The sequence below is a fragment of the Pelophylax lessonae genome, assembly GCF_965119305.1.
Source record: "Pelophylax lessonae genome assembly, chromosome: 1".
NCBI lineage: Eukaryota > Metazoa > Chordata > Amphibia > Anura > Ranidae > Pelophylax > Pelophylax lessonae.
The window spans coordinates 691,183,046-691,203,577 of record NC_138768.1 but is presented as its reverse complement, the minus strand read 5'-3'; the positions used below and the strand labels follow the sequence as shown (position 1 = coordinate 691,203,577).

Sequence of the window (20,532 nt, the reverse complement as noted above, 5' to 3'; positions counted from 1 at the left end):
ATAATATAAACTGCTAAGGATTCTGTGAACTAAATAATCATTCATGTCATTGCTTAACTTTTTTTGTGCTGTTATACTTAAAATAGAAGATAAAAGTGCCACTAAATTCTCAAAACGTACTTTAACACTGTGCTAATATCATGAAAAAAAAACATCTATCACGTACAGCTACTCATGAACATATCACTTACACAAATCTTCTGATGTGTTATTATCACTCTCTAAATTTTATCAAAAGTTTTTGGGGAATTACGGTTGTTAAAGAACCTCACGTAAAGTTTTCAGTTTAAAGCTCCATGCACACTGTATTCTATTGATACTTTTTTCTCCTACAGGAGTTTAGCAGCAGCAAAAATGCGGTAAAAAGCCGCATTTTTGCATTCATGTTTGTGTGCGTTGATGCGCATTCCCACATCTGGAATTAACACATTCTCTTGGCCAGAATTCTGGCAACTAAAATACTGGAACATGCCTAAGCACCCCTGCCTCTAACCTCCTACTGTATGTAGCATGGACACACAGGTTAAAATGGAGGAGGCATTTAGAGGCAAACCACCTGTAAAAGCTGCGTTTTTTTTTTTTTGTTTGTTTTTTTAGCTCAAGTGTGCATGAGGCTTAATTTTCTTATTTGAGGGATTCTATATCTCAATATTATCAAAAGAAACACATTAGGGAAGTATGACAATGGATTTTTTTTTTTTGTTATTATCAATCGTATTTTATTAAACCTTTAAGCCCCGGTTCACACTAGGGCGACCTGTGAGGCGACCTGGTCGCCTCACAGGTCGCCGCAGGTCGCCTCCCATAGGGAAGCTATGGACCCTTTCTAATAGGAGCGACACAAGTCGCTCCGACCTAGAAAAAGGGTTCGGAGCTTCTTTGGGGCGACCAGGAGGCGACCGCCATAGACTTCAATGTTATGAAGTCTGTGGCGGCCGCTCCGAGGTCGCGGCGCGCTGCTCGCACCGCAATCTCGGAGGTCGCCCCTGAAAGTAGCGTCGCGCCAGTGTGAACCGGCGCTGAAGGTACATAAACAAGTATCGTCAATACAATTTCGCTACATCCAAAGAAATAGTATCCAGTCTTAGACAAATGGTACACTTTAACATTTTGACATAAAACGTAGATAGTAAACCAAAAATTTGGTATGATGATGGATTTTAATTACCCAGTTGCATAGGCATACTCATAGGCATACTTCAAATTCAGCACTTCTATGCACAAGGATGTGTCCATACTTTTTACAACTAAAAAAAAATTCTAACTATCTTACTTGAAGCTTTAACACAAGGATAAACTGTATGTTTTCGCATATTGCTTTCCACTTAAACCAGACTGCACTAAACGGCAAGGCCCACTTTTTATTTCAAGCCTCTCCCTTAGAAAATGTACTTCACTTTTTGCATTAGAGAGGGTAGCAATGCAATGCACAATTAGTACTTTGTAGAGATGATCTGAACATACCTGGACTCTTTGAACTTTGACAAACCGTGCTGAAGTTCTGAACCCCAATGGGAGCAGAATCTTTCAAATCAGTTCCGGCTATTTTCAATGCTAATAGGGATTGTCAAACAATTAGCATGGCGGCTGGGCACTCCCCAGAGGGACATGTACAATGTAATATTGCCCAAAATAAATAAAGTAATAAATAGAAATACTGTTTAGCAGGGTGCAGTGATTATAATGCTTAAATAACACATTAAAAATACCCAATTCCTGAACTAATAACATGTTTGGGGCTTACCCTAAACCTGCCTGTGAAGTGGCACACCAATATAATTTACACAGTATACATCCAATGTGACATTTACAAACAATGGCAATTTAATTTCCAGTAAATGACAATTCTATGTCAGCTTGGTTTGCTTAGTAAAAAACAGCATGAGGTCCCTGTGCCATATTTTACACAAAAAAAATAAGTTGACAGGGGAATACAAATGATTGGTAAAATGTGCAAATTATTTTTTTTTAACATGTCACTTTTCCTGCAATACATCCTACAGCAAAATTACAAAAAAAATGTGAGGTTTCCCCCAAAATTCATGCCAGAATAATGAATGATAAGGGGCTGCTATGGGTTTTTAGGAAATGGTTGGAGGTTGGAGGAATACCAGGATCTTAGGACTATGTAAAGCTGGGATAGTTTTTGTGAGGAGATTAAGGAACTAGTTACTACCACCTGCAGCATGTCTCCCCACTGATCATCAGACAGTGATCCTACGTCTCCCTCCCATCTCTCTTTATCTTTGGTGAGATAGCCATCCAGATAGTCACTCAACAGCTTATTGTAGCACTGAGAGTTAAGACCTTTAGCATGTGCTGCTGAGGAAATCAATGTGAAAATAGGGGTTGTCAATAAAAGCCACTAAGATTCGTTACCCTGAGCTCTAATCGCATGTTGTAGTTGAATGTAGTAAAATTGCATATAGGAGGGGAGATTAAATCTCTCCTGGAGGATTGAAAATGAAAAAATCCCCAGATCAGGGTGTAGGCTGTAAATCCTCAGACCCCCTGTAGCTGTTTAGCTTTGAGCCACATTTTAAGGAAAAAGGTTATAAGCGGGAAAAGTTTTATGTGGTTTCATGAACAGACCGGCTTCTAAGCCACTAGGGATGTCACTGGCTCCAGTACATCTTAGCATAATACAGGTAGCCGATGATAATGGCCCATGGGAGCTACCAGGTGGAACTGGCCAATAAGATGTTGTAATTGAGCTGCAATGTATTACAGCCAGGGATTGGAAAGTGCCAGGCCACCCTCGTCTTTGGTCCGATTATTCCATATTAGGGATCTGAAGATAGAATTAACTATTCTGAAAGTTTTTAGGGAGACTACCTCTGGTGAGTTGTGCAGGGGATACAGCAGCTGGGGCATCAAGATCTTCTTAATCGGATTGATCCTGCCCGCTACCCACAGACGCAACTTACTCCAGGTGTTCACCCTATCCCTAAACCTGGACAGTAGAAGATGTATATTAAGGTGGCAATAGTCCATTATGTTTGAGGTAACATGAATCCCCAACTAACTGCCCCGAACTGCCATCCAATAGCAATAAAACCGACTTCCCCCAATTAATGGTTAGGCTCAAAAAGCAGCCAAACTGTAAAATGTTCCTTCTAGGGAGGAATCAGTGTCTTCCAAAAAGAGCAGCATGTCATCTGCGTACAACATGAGTTTCTCATGTAGTTTGCCATATCTAAATCCAGGGAATGAAGCAATCGCTCTCTGCACCTCATCCAATGTCAGCGGGGAGTCCAGTTTTGACCGCTGACCAATTGTCATTGTGGGCAACTCCAAAGTATCTAGATACACAGCCAATTCCTCCATGGAGTACTGACTTTGTGATTGATATAAATTAACATTGAATTGAGTTAGCTCCATAGCGATAAATTCAGAGCGGTTCACTATACGACCATCAGAGGCACGTATGGCACCTATGGCAGGGGAGGACTGGTGAGACCTGGCTATTCTAGCGAGCAGACGCCCTGTCTTCTCTCCCTCTTCATAGAACGCCATTTTAGAAAAAAAGTTTACGTTCTGCAGCTGAGGTTTTCAACTGATCCAAAGAATCCTGGGCCAATATCCACACCTCCCTTGCGGAATCAAGTGAGGTAGAAATATATTGTAGTTCCAACTGTATCACCTGGCCTTCAACCTGTAGCACAAACTCAGAAGATGTTTTTTTGATTGCGTTAATTTATTTTATTAAAATTTCCCCTAAGTGTGTGTTGAAGGTCTCCCAGCACACCAGTTTTTCTCTAATATCCAGGTTTGTGGCAAAGAAATGCTGTATCTCATTATCTATACACTCATGAGAGGGAAATAATTGTAGCCAAAAATCTTTTAATTTCCATGGGGCTCTAGGAAGTGACAAGGGCGGTTGGGCCCTTATCCAGACCACCAAAGGAGAATGGTCAGACACACGTAGGAAATTTTCATAGCGAGACACCAAGGGGATACCAGAAGTGTTACCCAGGTAGAGGTCAATCCTATATAGGGAGCCATGGGATTTGGAGAAACAAAAAAGCTGTTTATCCAAAGGATATTTAAATCGCCAATTATCGATCCAGCCCACTTCCGAAATTATCTTACCCGAGGCCGTGGTTCTACACCCACCAGGCTGGAGCACAGGCGGATGCTTATCTAACAGCAGGTCTAGCTAGGTAGCAATTAAAATCCACAAGAAGTAACACCGGGATATCCGATTTGTCAGCCAGGTACGACAGTAACTCCCTTATCATCACTCCCGAAAACGGAGGTGGTATATATATATATATATATATATATATATATATATATATATATATATATAAAAGCCAGCACAACAGTAATAGCATACAGTTCACATTGTAAAAAAATAAACCGCCAATCAGAGTCCACCTTAGAGCTCAATTCTGGAAAGGCCAGGACCCTGTGAATCAGGACACTGACCTCCCATGAATAATTGTTATGTGTGGAGTGATAGCTTCCCAGTAGCCATGAGTAGTTAAGGCATGACACTGAGTCCAAAGTAAGGTGAGTTTCTTGGAAACATATTATCACTGGCTGGAATTGTTTTATACAGAAGAAGATCAGAGTCCTCTTGAAAGGGTCATGATTACCCCGGATGTTCCAGGACACTAAGAAAATGTCAGCCATGGGACAGCAACAGTGATATAATATGGGTATAGGAATCCCACCTGGGTACATCCAAATATACCAGTGCAAATCAGGTCAGGAAGTGGAGTAGAATCACAGTAATAAGAAAACTTCCAGGCAGCCGCTTGAAAGTATGCCAACATTTCTGGAAATCCGGAAGGACATAGGGACAGGCATTGAGGTAGTAACCACCAGATATAAGGAAGGGGTAAATGGTACCATTGTGCAGATGCAGTTCCGTATCTAGCACTGGAAGTCACATAAACAAATGTAGTGTTTAATCGAATTGACCCAACCGTGGTCATCAGATCCATTCTCGTCAACAGGACAATTCGAAACATGTAACAAAGTGTAAAGACAAAGAGGCTGCCACCCCTCATTAACATTACACTGTAGAAAACTCTTTCGTAGATCCTGCTCAGAATTTTAGGGCTAAAGAAAGGGCCCTCCAAGTGAAAATAGCTGGAAAGGTAGAGATCCAAAAAGAATGGAAAAGAGGCAGCAACAGATCGCCCAATGTGGCAAGTAGTAAGGTAGGTCAGACTTCATCCACGGCCTCCCGTCGATGTCGCAAGCTTTGATCATTATGATCCAACCATGAGTCCACATCAGGGGCAGATTAGAAGAAGTGGGTTTGGCCTCTTGCAGTAACCCTCAGCCTAGCCGGGTATAGCATGGCATAAGGTATTTGAAGGGGAATCATATGCTTTTTTACATCCTGAAACTTCGCCCTCTTGCACTGAACCTCAGCAGAGAAATCTGGATGAAAGGAACTTTCACACTGTTATACTTTATATTTGCTTTTTCTCTGGCCAGCCGTAGGATAATTTCACGATCCCTGTAGTTCAGCAAGCCCTCTCCACTGCGAATAGAGGGGTAAAAGCCTCTCTGTCAAACAGCTCCAGCAGCCACCGCTCAACGAATGCTGGGTCCTGGCCCTCCACCCCACAATAGGCATGTTGTTACAGCGGAGACAGATTTCTATGTCATCCATCTTTTCATGAGTGGCTGCCACCTGTTGTGCATCAATTCTGGCATCTTTGACAAGGGGGAAGATGGTCTTCCTGATTATTAACTCTGCCCTCAGCTGCAGTTGTACTCTCCCTTATCTTGTGCAAGTCTTGGTGGAGAAGAGACACTTCCCGTAGTCCCCCAAAACGTTCCTTTAAATCACCCACGGATGCAGTGCATCTTTGCACAGCATGCAGGATATCCCCCGCGGGTGGGTTGGAAAGAATCATCAATGCCCCCTTCATCAGGATTCACAGCCCTGGTCTGCATGTCTCCTGACATGTCATCTGCCTCAAATAGAGGTACTCCACCCCCCCCATCAGACTGGTCGATAGCAGCAGACATTTTCTGTGTATAATATAATATAAAATATCCCTCCCCTCCCCAGCTGCTTGGGGGGTTTGGGAGTGTTACTTTTGCCACTCTTGGGCTTGTCCCCTCCAGGAGGCAGCCGTTGATGCTGCTGGGTGCCATCTAGGGATTCTGAAGCCGCCGAGGCCGCAGCTTCTTCTCTGCCTTTGCGGGTCATCATGTATGGCAAGCTGCAGAAGACACAGCTCTGAGACTCCCAATATACTGGGCGGCAGGCTAGGGCAAAATGGAGCCGATCGGTGATGGAGGGAAGGATCGGCGGAGGATTATTATTATTATTGCAGGAGATTGGTGAGATGCGCTCACATGCCCATGCAGGCCACACCCCCCCCCCATTAATGTATATAGCAAATAATAATAGCACTTGTTTTTATTAGCAGGCAGAGGCATGTTTTTACTGCATTATTTGCATTAGTAAAGCACCAAATACTGGCCTATGCGCATCAAACCATACTTGCTAAATGTAGGGATAATTTAGTATTAGAAGATTTTCTGTAATAGTGGAAACTAAGAGACAAATGTATCATAATGTTTGCAGTAGATCGCTGTATATAGGTCATGATCAGTTTTGCTTAGTCAGGAAATGCAGAATTTTCATAGGTGCTGTAGCTTTGATTTGTTCACCATTCTTAATTAAATATTCATGGAAATGTTCACAGTACTCCAGATAGCTTTCCTTAGGGAATGAGAAGAAATTAATGTTACATCTGCTCTGATTTCTATGTACTATAATTACTAAAACATATCTCTAACCAGGCTTTAGAAAGAATGTGATTGAATTCTTTTATTTTAGTCTCTAGAACACACTAAGAAATACATTATTTTGTGTAAGTTTACTTAGAATTTATTGAAAGCACAGCTGTCACGGTTTGCAGAATTTATAAATTAACTGTACTGCTTATGCTTAGAAGCTATAAGGTGCCTGCAAATACCTTTGTTATGCTTCTTATCTGTATGCTGAAGGAGTCACTCTTATTTATGTGCAAGCACCGAATAGACATCACAACTTACCCGACTTAGAACTCCTCCTCAATGAGAGAACTTGAATGGCCAATAGTTATTTTTAACTATTGATTATTATTCTATGTGACAATCTCAGGTTCACCTAAGTGTATAATCCAACATTTACTGGTAAAATGCTGATGCCTATTATTACTAGTATGTATCTTAAATTTAGCTTTAGCTAATTTGTGCCTAGGGAGCACGAGCAGTATACAGGCCCCTAAAGTGGTTGTAACCCCTTATATATACCTAGTGAAGTGACTGGCCGCAGATGATACACAGAGGACACACCCCCCCCCCCTTCACACAGCATACAGAAATAGAGATGAGGCTGTCGATCAGCTGGAGATCCCTCCCCATCACCTTTTTTCTCTTGTCAAGAAAACTTGTCAGAACTGATTCATGCTGATACCAGAGGAAGGAAGCAGCAGACAGAAATGACACTTGGAGCTCTTAATTGAGACAAGAACATACTGTAGAATGATATGCATTGTTTATATTTAAAGTCTGATGTTTATAACCACTTTAACCTTTCTTTATGTAAGCTCTAGCTTGCACCATACTTTTCTTTTTCATCTGTCAAATTCCAGAACCTCATTGGCTAGAAAGATATCTTATATTTGACAATTAAATAAGAGGAGGCTGGGCCTAAAGCTGGCCAAACACTAATAGATATGTTTAACTTAGCCTGCAGACTAAACAAAATAAATAATACAACTACTCAGGAAAGAAAAACTTTTGAACTAAGAATGATAACTCTGTTTGACACAAAAGATAATTGACTAAATGTGGACCTAGGTTTTCTAAATTACTATCCAACAGTTTTTTGACCTCCTCCCCTCTGTGACTGTTGCTCTCTCTTCCAGTCTAAAGCCCTCTCCTTGCCTGATCTTACTAACTATACCAGTTTAATCACCACTGCTGTGTATGCTTGTTTGTATTTTTTCTTTCCTCGGATTATCTTACTTAACATTCTACTAAAACATTTTAAATTAGCACTGCTTGGGTCTGAAAGAAGGTGTGGGGGGGGGGGGGGTGTTAGTGCAAAAAAAAGTATCACAGCCCATGCTCAACATATCTATCTTTAATACAGGGAGAGACATCATTATGAATTACATACCCTGCATGCGTGTGTTATAAAATTGATGCTTAGCTAATTGATTTATTAAATTTGTATATGCACATTAACACTGTAGACCTACAACTGTTTAATTGTTATACCAGATGGTAATATGTGCATTAAAATTGTAAAGCAAAATAATTATATATGTGTGTTGTGGTTGAAACATATTTTTGAAATAGGACCCATAGCTTTCATGGCTGTCGTTTCATCAACATTATGATTCACAAAAGCACTATTGGAACTTTCAAGCCTTGGGCAAAAAATTGAAACTTTTTGAAAGTTATGTTGTAGAATGTGAAAAAACATAGCAATGCATTAAAACAAAGTAGTCATTATATAGTTTTTCTAATGTTTGTAGTTTTCTGAAATGTTCCATCACATTTTCATCCTTCCATTCTTTCAAAAATGAAACTCAAAGTTAGGCATGCATTGTCTGTAGTGGGTCAAAAGTATATTAGATAATGGGACCAGATCCCCTTTTTTGCTATTGTTGGCAACTCTTGGAAGGAATAATGAAAATGAGTAGTTTTCACTTAGGGTATAAAAAACAAATAGTATAGAACACGTTTTCAACTTTTTCTGTTAGGTTTAAAATGTATGGCAATGACACTTGGTAAGCATATGTAAAAAGACTTCCATTTATACCAGCACAAGTAGTAACATATATTATATAAATACAGTTTGTTCTTTGGGTTTCACCTAAGAAAAACTGTTAACTATAACATTTCTTGTAAACTATAGCGAACAATTAGTGTTTAGCTTTGATTTCTGTAGTGCAATTTAAGAATAAAACTGTGTTTCTGGTTGGTCAAAAAAATCTTATCATCACACTTACATAAGGTCTGTTATCCCAGAGACCCTGTATGTATTACAAAAAAAGAATAAGGTGCAATTTTAATAAAATAGGATATGATGATTGAAGCAAATGCAGGTTAGCTGGGCTACGTGTAAGAAAGAACTTCTTCAGTAGATCATTCTTTGTAATAAAGGTGGGATCCTGTCATCTAAAATCAAATCACAGTTAAATGGATGACCCAGGATGATGTAAAGATGTACATTGACTTCACTTTGAATTGTTTTAAATTTGTATTTATACTAGCAATTGTCTACCTGTATTTGAGGATGCATTGTTTGTTTCAGAAGTGTTGCCTAATTGCTTTTTTTGGAACTTGATCCTCTCTGGATCTATGTATAGTATGGCAAAGGGGAGTGAATCAGATTTTCTCTTATCCTCTGGTCCGATAGGTTTGCTAATTCATCATATTCTTACATAATCCCTAAGAGAGCATCCAATGTGGTGTAAATTGTTGTTGACTATAACCTGATAGAATTATCATTTGGAAGCAGATTTTTCCTTATATACTTTTTAGTATTCCCTACATTTTAATATAATGAAGAGTATGTATTTTTATGTTACTTCTTGTCCATTTTCATTTCATGTCACATCAACTCATTAATGTCAAAGTTGTCTTTTTTATGATATATTATTTACTACCCTCTAAAAAGTGGTGGTATACACACAGAAAGTCTATTTGTCACAGAAAGTCTTATTCTGTAATACAGGAGTATTTGAACTAATATGTCTTATGACTTTTTATACTTAGGTCAGTTTACCAGAATGGCTAGTTAAATGAAATGTGCAAGCAGTAGACGTTTGCAGATATCTTTGTTCTAGCATGTCTTTGAGCTATAGAAGCAATCATTTTCTACACTCCATGGGTGTAAGAGCAACTGTGGCTAAAATGATTAAAGTTGCACTAGTAAAATTACATACCTTGCTCGTTTAATCACAGTCTCCTGCAGCTTGTTGGCTATATTGTTCAATGTTTTCTTGTAGAAATCTATTGTTGCAAATTTTCCTCTATGAAACAAGGCATAATCAATGATATCTTATTTAAGTATGTTATTATGTGCTATTTTCTTCCTATCACCACCCTATCAAAATACAGAGTGAAACAGTTTGACATTCAGTGTGACTAATAGAACATTAACCAGGAAAATAAAAGAAAGAAAAACACTTTATATTAAAGGGTATTTTTATATTGTATTGTTCTCACTGTCATTTACTTTCTTATTTATTTTGCTTGCTTGCCCACTCAGGAAGTAGAGGTTTGTATCATTTTTGTTTTATACATATGCTTGTTGATGTACTGCATGTTTTCCCTACTCCATAATAAAGGTGTTTTTATGTTGATTGATTATGCTTTTGTTGTTTATATTTTAGGATGATTACTTCCGCACTTGGAATCCAGGAAGACCATTTGATCAAGGTAGGATAAAAAGACAACTTTCAACATTTATTTTGTCCTGTACATTTTGTGACTCATGTTATTGATGTATATGCATATACATTAGCGCATATATATATATATATATATATATATATATATATATATATATATATATATATATATATATATATATAATCTTTTTAATTGTCATGTCTGGAGAGTTTATTTTCTCTCTCTAAATTAATAGTTTGTCATCTTCATGTTTATTTTGACTGTCATCAACACCATCTCCGTCTTCTTTCATTTCTGATTGCTCAGACAGCTTGAAATATAGTTAGTTGGGCACTGGTAACTCTTAGGGTTATACTATGTAAGGGCACGGTGAAACAAACTGTTTATTGTAATGTTATTTTCTTAATTGAAAATCACTGCTTTGCCTCATGCTGTGCTGAGAAACTGCTCAGCTCAGCGTAGATTTCAGTGAATTTTTCTTTGTGTCACAGAATACTCAGGGAGAGCAAAAGTAACCAAAAACAAACCTTGTACTATGTGTATTCTAGTGCATGCATTAAGCAATGACCTGTAATTTAAAAGCAACCTATATTATGTTCCTAGACTAATGTATAAAACTAGGACCCTCTTTCTTGGCAAAATGAACTTGTTTTCATTAACTACATCAACAGTACATGAACAGTGGAGACCAGGAAGGTAGCTAAATGTGATGAGGCCCATAGAAAAACCAGTGAAGTCCAACACTAAAGTCTGTACTCTTTCCTTAACCACTTGACCACCGGAGGATTTTGCTGTCTTCCGTCCAGGCCACTTTTTGCGATTTGGCGCTGTGCGACTTTAACTGACAATTGCGCAGTTGTGCAACGCCGTACCCAAACGAAATTTACGTCCTTTTTTTCCCACAAACAGAGCTTTCTTTTGGTGGTATTTGATCACCTGTGCGATTTTTACTTTTTGCGCTATAAACAAAAAAAGAGCGTTTATTTTGAAAAAATAACAATATTTTTAACATTTTTTTATATGAAATTCCCCCCCAAAAAAATGTAAAAATCAATTTTTTTTTACATTTTTGGCCAATTTGTTTTCTGCTACCTATGTTTGGTAAAAAAAATCGCAATAAGCGTATTTTGATTGGTGTGCGCAAAAGTTATTGTGTTTACTAACAAAGGGAAAGATTCCTGTCATTTTTGGTGTTTTTTTTAACGCGTAATGGCGGTGATCTGCGATTTTTTTTGCGGGACTGCGACATTGCGGCGGACAGATCGGACCCTTGACTGACATTTTTGACACTTTTGGGGGTACCAGTGACATTTCTACAGTAATCAGTGCTATAAATATGCACTGTTACTGTAAAAATGACACTGGCAGTGAAGGGGTTAATTTTATTGGAGAGGGAGGGGTTAATGTATGCCTGGTGCTTACTGACGTGTGGGGGGGGGGGAGGTGACTGAGTGACAGAAGGACAGATCGGATGTTCAGCTATGCTGAACACTCCGATCTGTCAGTCCCTGTCACTATGGAGATACACCCGCTCTGTTTACACAGGCGGGCGGATCTCCTCACTCGATTCCCCGACGATCGGGGCAGAGCAGCAGTGATCGCCGCTGCTCCTCCCCTGGCCCGACTCCCGCTGTGAATGAAAACAGCGGGAGCGCGCCTCCGGCGGCGCGCGAGCGCCGCCTACAGGGAGAGGAGTCCAGCGACTTAGGTCTACGTCGCTGGACGGGAACGAGCCACTTTGCCGCAGTACGCTCCATGTGAGCGGTCGGTAAGTGGTTAATAAATTCCCTACTTCCCTGGGCATTATGCTGGCTGTATTTTATGCATTATGCTTTATTTGTATGACACCACCGTGTAATCTTCGTCTACATCTCTTTTCCTAGCTGGGCAATCCTTACTAATGCAGAGTTGACATGAGTGTCGCTCTCTGCACAAGTACACTGTGAATGAAGGGGACCATGGTAATACCCTTTCAGGAGGTGGAACCATGACTCCTTGCATTCATACAGTTCTTAGTCTTTGGGGTTGAGTGATGCTGGGTGAAATTCAACCTGGACTACTGGGGACATCTTGTTACTGAGAGGTACTTCAGGGGATATGTCTGGATTAAAAGGGAATTTTGCTGCCACCTTTTTAACAAAATATTTAACCAGCATTTGGACTTTAATGAGACCTCTGTTTCTTTAAAGCATATCTAAACCCAGGAACAAATAATTAATAAATTGCAATTTACCAGTCCCGATGGCTTCATTCATTTTCTTTTTTTTTTTTTTCTAAGGTTTTTTCTAAGGTTTTTTTTTTTTTACATTTAATTTTATTTATTTATCCTTCTAATAACACATTTCCTGTGTTAGTGTGACAGCTCTCAACTCAATGTGCTGTATCTTTGCAGAAGCAGCATTCTTGCCCAAGGGCAGGACTTCAGAACCCCCCCATTATATTCTTTACAGGGGTTCTGAAGTTCTCAGAGATAGCTGGGAAAAATGTAACTAATAAAAATAAGCACGGTTGGGTTACTGCATACTGCACAGCAGAGTGGCTCTCTCAGTGCCTTGTCAAATAAGCCCCTCAATGCCAAATATTACCAAAACTCACCAACATTCAGCCACATTATTTGGGAGTTTGTGGCTGGGTACACTAGTCCATGAAACTCTTAGAACAATTTAATAGTACTTCAGTACTACTTATGAGAGCTGCTGTACATGTCACAGGGAAGAACAGTGATGTTAAGAAAAAAAGTTTAACTAGCAAAAGGTTAATATTTAACTTCTTTCAGGGCTCAAGTAGTGCTGATATAGACTCAGGTACGATTTACAGCACAATTTACATTATAATCCTTGGCAGTGAAATCGTGCTGAAGTCCTGAAAAAATAAATCACAAACTACTTCTCAAATCGCACTACTTGAAATCCTATCTATAAGGACATTGCCACAGAAAAACATTAGCTTCTCCTTTGGGTACAATTTGTCAATCACATGTCATACCTGAAGTCGAACCCAGGTGACTGGAGGCTTAAAGTCCAGTCATTAGGGTTTTCCTAAACTGCTTTAAAAACTTGAGTCCCCTCATATCTTCTACTGAATAATTAAACCATTCCTATACATTGTTAAGAGTCAGAGGTAACAAGCACTGAAACTTCCCTATGGTTTCCTTGGTGGCCAAATTGTAATGAAACCTGTAAACACTTCTGTCAACAAGTTAATTATTGATTTGTCAAAACTATTGTATGAATGAATGTGTTTTGTAGACAAAGAAATTCAATGTCAAATAAACTTCTGTTTTACTAAAAAAAGTAAGCAGGAGCAGAGAGAAAAGGAAGTTGCTGATTGGATTTCTGGCAAAATGGATGTGTATTTTTTTTTTTGCAAATACAGAACACATTTGACAAAACGATTTAAATAATAAGGTTTTTGTACTTACTATAAAATGTTCTTTGATGCCTTTATGTGACACAGGAATTTATAAAAAGTTGGTTTATACTCCTAATGGGTTTGGTTCTCAAGACCTTGTTAGTAGGTTTTAGCCTTCATCCCTTGAAGATTAGTAAAGGGTAGTTTTTGGTACCTCAGGCCAATGGTTTGGGACTTTATGGGCTAGTATAGAATCAATTTATTTTTAAAAGTAGTGTTTTTATTATTATTCAAAAAATATTAATACATGGGTACAATAATCACACGAGGTGTGGGTTATAGACCCATTAGTGATTGGTGAAGATAAGAAAGAAGAGGTGACATTTGTGATAGGTGACAATTGGTATGTCTCTCTATTATTCACGCTTGCATGGCGTGAAGTCTGTAGGGAGAGATATCTTTAAATTCCTATGCGTTTCGGCTTTACGCCTGTGTCAAGGAAATTTTTCACCGTATCTGTAAATATATTGGTAGATAATTAGACTATTGTGCTGCCAATGGAGAATTTTCATTGGTTGCCAATAATATACATACTTTTAAAGAGGTGCTGCCATTAAACCTTGTCTTTGGTCCTTATGTTTCCACACAGAAATTGGGGGTGGGCACTGGTCTCTGGAGTATAGAGTATAAGTAGGATGAGTAGTCATAATTGTGTATGAAGTAAAAAAGAAATTCAGGTTGAAAGTACTTAGAACCAGTGTGATACTTGATAATGCCAGTGGTGGGGTGATCCTCCATCCTGATCCTTTTAATTCTAATAGGACAGAGGGAGTCCGTTATAAAAGGATCAAGTTCCTATTATGTATCTGTACCATATATAGGAAACCTGGTCATGACTTACATTTGTAAAAATAGGTTAGGTGTAGTATTCGTTTTGGCCACCGGGCGGTGTTCACTTAAACTTGTTTTCTGTTTCGTGATAAAACATACAAAGGTGCTTTTACTTTCCAAAGAAGTTTGCTTTGAAGAAAAATATCAATGCATAAATCGCATTGTGGTTTACTTACTGTTGTGGTACTTCTGTGTTCCTTCAGGGTTGGTTTGTTGCAGAGCGGCAGCGTCCTGGCGTCCTATCGTTCCCTCGGCAGGAGGGAAGTGGTGCCTTGTTGCAATTCCCGGCCTTTCATTATGCCCGCGCATGCGCAGTAGAGTGCATGACGTGTAGTTTCGGCTGACTTCCGGGTATCGGGCGCGATGCGCGCGCACCCTGTCAGCTCATTGGGAATAAGAAGTTTGCGGCCGCCGACACAGAGTCAGAGCGGAGATCCTGCTAATGGATCATTGGAGACAGTTCTAATCCTCCATCCGTTCATTCAGTCCCTGGGTTCGCCGGGTGTGGAAGTTAAAGGGACACAGATTTCGGTTTTTCAGGCAGGTTATTTAGAGTTGCAAATAAATTATGTCAAATTAATTCCGAATTGAGGAATTTTAAGAGACATTAGTACATACATATATGGTTTGTATAGTTCGATAATTCAATACATTGTTACTATTTTAACAGCAATTTGAATAAATATAGACAGAGAGTCCGGATATCAATGGTGGTCGGGGGGCATGAGTGGGGGTTTCCCCGAGATGGGGATAATTGGCAAGTATCCAAGATTGGTAACAAGGGATATAATTGAAAAACGTATATAAATAAATACAAGAAAAAGAAAATGGAAATAAACATAAAATAAAAGGAAAATAGAAAATAATAAATAAAATAAAATAAAAATAAAATAAATTAATTAAAAAAATAAAAATAAAAATTATTAAACAATAATTAATGAGAAATAAATAAATGAAAAATAAGAAAAATATAGATGAAAGAATGGGAAAATAAAAAATATGAGAAACTAAGAATTATTAATTAGTAGAGAGTGGCTACCCAGTTATGATTTATGTGGAGGGACTGCAGGTATAGGGTGTTATGGATCCTGATTAGTTTTGGAAAGGTTTTGTCTTGGTCAGTCTGTTTTTCCAGAAGTAAATCCTTCCAGAAAAGGGCGATAGCTCTCATTCTCATTTAGTCCTGGTATTTTGGTGGCATTCAGTTTCTTGATCCAGCGCATTTCTATCTGGAGTAACAGTTTGTTCCAGTCGTCGCCACGGGGAGGGATGTGGATCCTGTCTAAGATGGAGAATTTGACTTTGGGCATTTTATACTTGTGATAGTTGGTAACATGGCGACCCAGTGGGAGATGAAAGTTTCCTATTGACATAGTATTCATATGTTTATTGACTCGAAGGCCAAATTCTTGGCGAGTCTTGCCAACATAGAATGCCCCACATTCACATTCCATGAGGTAGACCACACCCTTGGTCTTGCAATTTTCAAAGTGCTTTGGGGTAAAAAGGACTCAATTTGGTAGAGTTTTGACCGTGGATTTTTGAATAACTGCACATTGCGCGCAGGACCCACAGGGGAATGTCCCCTTGGTCCTGCATGGGTCTTTTCTAGATTCTAACTCGCTATGGACTAGCGTTTGTTGTATGGAGGTGGTCTTCCTATATGTGATTAGGGGGTTTTCCGTGATCAGGTCCTTAATTGAGGGGTCTTCCCTAAGGATAGTCCAGTTTTTCTCAAAAGGTCTCAAAGCAGTGGAAAAAACATTAAACCAACAAAGCAAACATGATAAAAAAATTCAATGATTTCATTCTCACGATGTTGGACTTCATACTAAATCACAACACTTTTTCATTTAGCGGTACCTACTATTTACAAACCTGTGGAGTTGCAATGGGAACCAGCTGTGCACCTTCATATGCAAATATATATTTGGGAGAATGGGAAAAAGAATTTCTGACATCAGAAGATAACATCAAATTCACTGAGAATATAATGATATGGCAGAGATACCTGGACGACATATTAATAATATGGAATGGACCGGAAAATCTGATTGAAGAATGTTTGACAAAAATGAATAAAAATAACCACAATATGTACTTTACTATGACATATAGTACAACCAAAGTCCCATTCCTGGACACCTACATTTACAAGGACTCAGAAGGCAATTTAATGACCACTCTATATCGCAAGGAGACAGCCGGCAACACCATACTCCATGCTACCAGCTTTCACCCAGAACCACTGAAACAATCTATACCATACAGTCAATTCCTCAGATTAAAAAGGAATTGCACTACTCAGGAGGAATATTAAAAGGAAGCGGATGCCCTGACTAACAGACTACGGGAAAGAGGATACACAAAGACCTGCCTCAGGAAAGCTTTTAACAAAGTCCAAAAAAAGGACAGACAAGACCTAATCTTCAAAAAAGGAAACCAACAAGATCCAGGGACCAACCAACAACCAACAAGGATTATAATGAGGATTTCAAATGAACACCAAAAAAATCGTAACATCTTGCAGAAAAACTGGACTATCCTTAGGGAAGACCCCTCAATTAAGGACCTGATCACGGAAAACCCCCTAATCACATATAGGAAGACCACCTCCATACAACAAACGCTAGTCCATAGCGAGTTAAATTCTAGAAAAGACCCATGCAGGACCAAGGGGACATTCCCCTGTGGGTCCTGCGCGCAATGTGCAGTTATTAAAAAATCCACAGTCAAAATCCTACCGAATGGAGACCTTTTTACCCCAAAGCACTTTGCAAATTGCAAGACCAAGGGTGTGGTCTACCTCATGGAATGTGAGTGTGGGGCATTCTATGTTGGCAAGACTCGCCAAGAATTTGGCGTTCGTGTCAATAAACATATGAATACTATGTCAATAGGAAACTTTCATCTCCCACTGGGTCGCCATGTTACCAACTATCACAAGTATAAAATGCCCAAAGTCAAATTCTCCATCTTAGACAGGATCCACATCCCTCCCCGTGGCGGGGACTGGAACAAACTGTTACTCCAGATAGAAATGCGCTGGATCAAGAAACTGAATGCCACCAAAATACCAGGACTAAATGAGAATGAGAGCTATCGCCCTTTTCTGGAAGGATTTACTTCTGGAAAAACAGACTGACCAAGACAAAACCTTTCCAAAACTAAGCAGGATCCATAACACCCTATACCTGCAGTCCCTCCACATAAATCATAACTCGGTAGCCACTCTCTACTAATTAATAATTCTTAATTTCTCATATTTTTTTATTTTTCCATTCTTTCATCTATATTTTTCTTATTTTTCATTTATTTATTTCTCATTAATTATTGTTTAATAATTTTTATTTTTATTTTTTTTTAATTAATTTATTTTATTTTTATTTTATTTTATTTATTATTTTCTATTTTCCTTTTATTTTATGTTTATTTCCATTTTCTTTTTCTTGTATTTACTTATATACTTTTTACAATTATATCCCTTGTTACCAATCTTGGATACTTGCCAATTATCCCCATCTCGGGGAAACCCCCACTCATGCCCCCCGACCACCATTGATATCCGGACTCTGTATATATTTATTCAAATTGCTGTTAAAATAGTAACAATGTATTGAATTATCGAACTATACAAACCATATACTGTATGTATGTATTAATGTCTCTTAAAATTCCTCCATTCGGAATTAATTTGACATAATTTATTTGCAACTCTAAATAACCTACATGAAAAACCGAAATCTGTGTCCCTTTAACTTCCACACCCGGCACAGGGGTCCCTGGCTCCTAACAAACCCAGGGACTGAATGAACGGATGGAGGATTAGAACTGTCTCCAATGATCCATTAGCAGGATCTCCGCTCTGACTCTGTGTCGGCGGCCGCAAACTTCTTATTCCCAATGAGCTGACAGGGTGCGCGCGCATCGTGCCCGATACCCGGAAGTCAGCTGAAACTACACGTCATGCACTCTACTGCGCATGCGCAGGCATAATAAAAGGCCGGGAATTGCAACAAGGCACCACTTCCCTCCAGCCGAGGGAACGATAGGACGCCAGGACGCTGCCGCTCTGCAACAAACCAACCCTGAAGGAACACAGAAGTACCACAACAGTAAGTAAACCACAATGCGATTTATGCATTGATGGTTTCCTTCAAAGCAAACTTTGGAAAGTAAAAGCACCTTTGTATGTTTTATCACGAAACAGAAAACAAGTTTAAGTGAACACCGCCCGGTGGCCAAAACAAATACTACACCTAACCTATTTTTACAAATGTAAGTCATGACCAGGTTTCCTATATATGGTACAGATACATAAAAGGAACTTGATCCTTTTCTAATGGACTCTCTCTGTCCTATTAGAATTAAAAGGATCAGGATGGAGGATCACCCCACCACTGGCATTATCAAGTATCACACTGGTTCTAAGTACTTTCAACCTGAATTTCTTTTTTACTTCATACACAATTATGACTACTCATCCTACTTATACTCTATACTCCAGAGACCAGTGCCCACCCCCCATTTCTGTGTGGAAACATAAGGACCAAAGACAAGGTTTAATGGCAGCACCTCTTTAAAAGTATGTATATTATTGGTAACCAATGAAAATTCTCCATTGGCAGCACAATATTCTAATTATCTACCAATATATTTACAGATACAGTGAAAAATTTCCTTGACAAAGGCGTAAAGCCGAAACGCGTAGGAATTTAAGGATATCTCTCCCTACAGACTTCACGCCATGCAAGCGTGAATAATAGAGAGACATACCAATTGTCACCTATCACAAATGTCACCTCTTCTTTCTTATCTTCACCAATCACTAATGGGTCTATAACCCACACCTCATGTGATTATTGTACCCATGTATTAATATTTTTTGAATAATAATAAAAACACTACTTTTCAAAATAAATTGATTCTATACTAGCCCATAAAGTCCCAAACCATTGGCCTGAGGTACCAAAAACTACCCTTTACTGGTTTATACTCCTAAAGGAGGCAGGAGCTCTGGCAAACAGAAAGCTTTTAAGCCAGCTCCCATACAACCTCTCTTCTACCCAGAATACCTCCGTTTATGAGAAAGCAATACACAAGGCCAAAAGCACAGAAATGTGGGATGTGTTTTCCTCAATGTATGCAAAGAAAGCACCAAATGCTCTTTTTCTCGATTACAAGGGAAATTCAAAACAGATGTCCATAGCAGTAAAACTGAGGGGTGAGCAGCAGTCACCGACAGCACCAAGTAAGGGAAAATGACCTTATCAAAACAGATAAGTGCAAAGAACCAATAAAGAAGTAATGGGTCTGAAAAAACTTCCTCACAAGGCTGCAGATTAGCCATAGAAGAGGAACTTAATCCTAGGAGATCAGATGACACAAAAGCTTATGGTCGGTCTCCATCCCAGGCAGGGACTACCTGCAGCAGTATTAAGTGAGAGCTGTCTGCTCACAATCCAGGGGAACACAAGGTCCTCCAGTGATGGTATCTTCCTAACATTTATTAGATCAGGCACACCAAGGCACACAAATCTCTCAGACAGAGAGGCTACTGGTTGAGGAGATTTAGTCACATCTGCAAGAGAAATCATGTGTAAGCTCTAACGAGCAGGGCCCTCTAGTTCCTCCTGTTTTGAACTGTATTGTAACAGTATTAACTTCCCTCAAATTGTAAAGCGCTGCGCAAACTATTGGCGCTATATAAATCCTGTATAATAATAATAAAAATAATAATGTGGTAGACAATAGCATAATTGTAGTGGTAATTTAAAGAGCTATGACCAATTGTTTCCAGGATTCAGACTGAAGCTCTGGGTATGGGGACATCCTGAAATGGAATTGATCTCAGAAAAAGGGGAAGAGACCACCTCATTAACCACTTGCCGACCGCCGCAC

At 39.1% G+C, this 20,532-nt stretch overlaps 1 protein-coding gene across 1 annotated transcript in view; it reads left to right on the top strand.

The window, feature by feature from the left end:
• Positions 1-20,532, top strand: part of SPOCK3 (SPARC (osteonectin), cwcv and kazal like domains proteoglycan 3) — a 473,026-nt gene that overhangs the window by 169,686 nt on the left and 282,808 nt on the right. Inside the window, exon 2 of the mRNA XM_082253008.1 lies at positions 10,371-10,416. Within this exon, the coding sequence (XP_082109134.1) occupies positions 10,371-10,416 (46 nt within the window). The remainder of the gene's footprint in view (positions 1-10,370; positions 10,417-20,532) is intronic.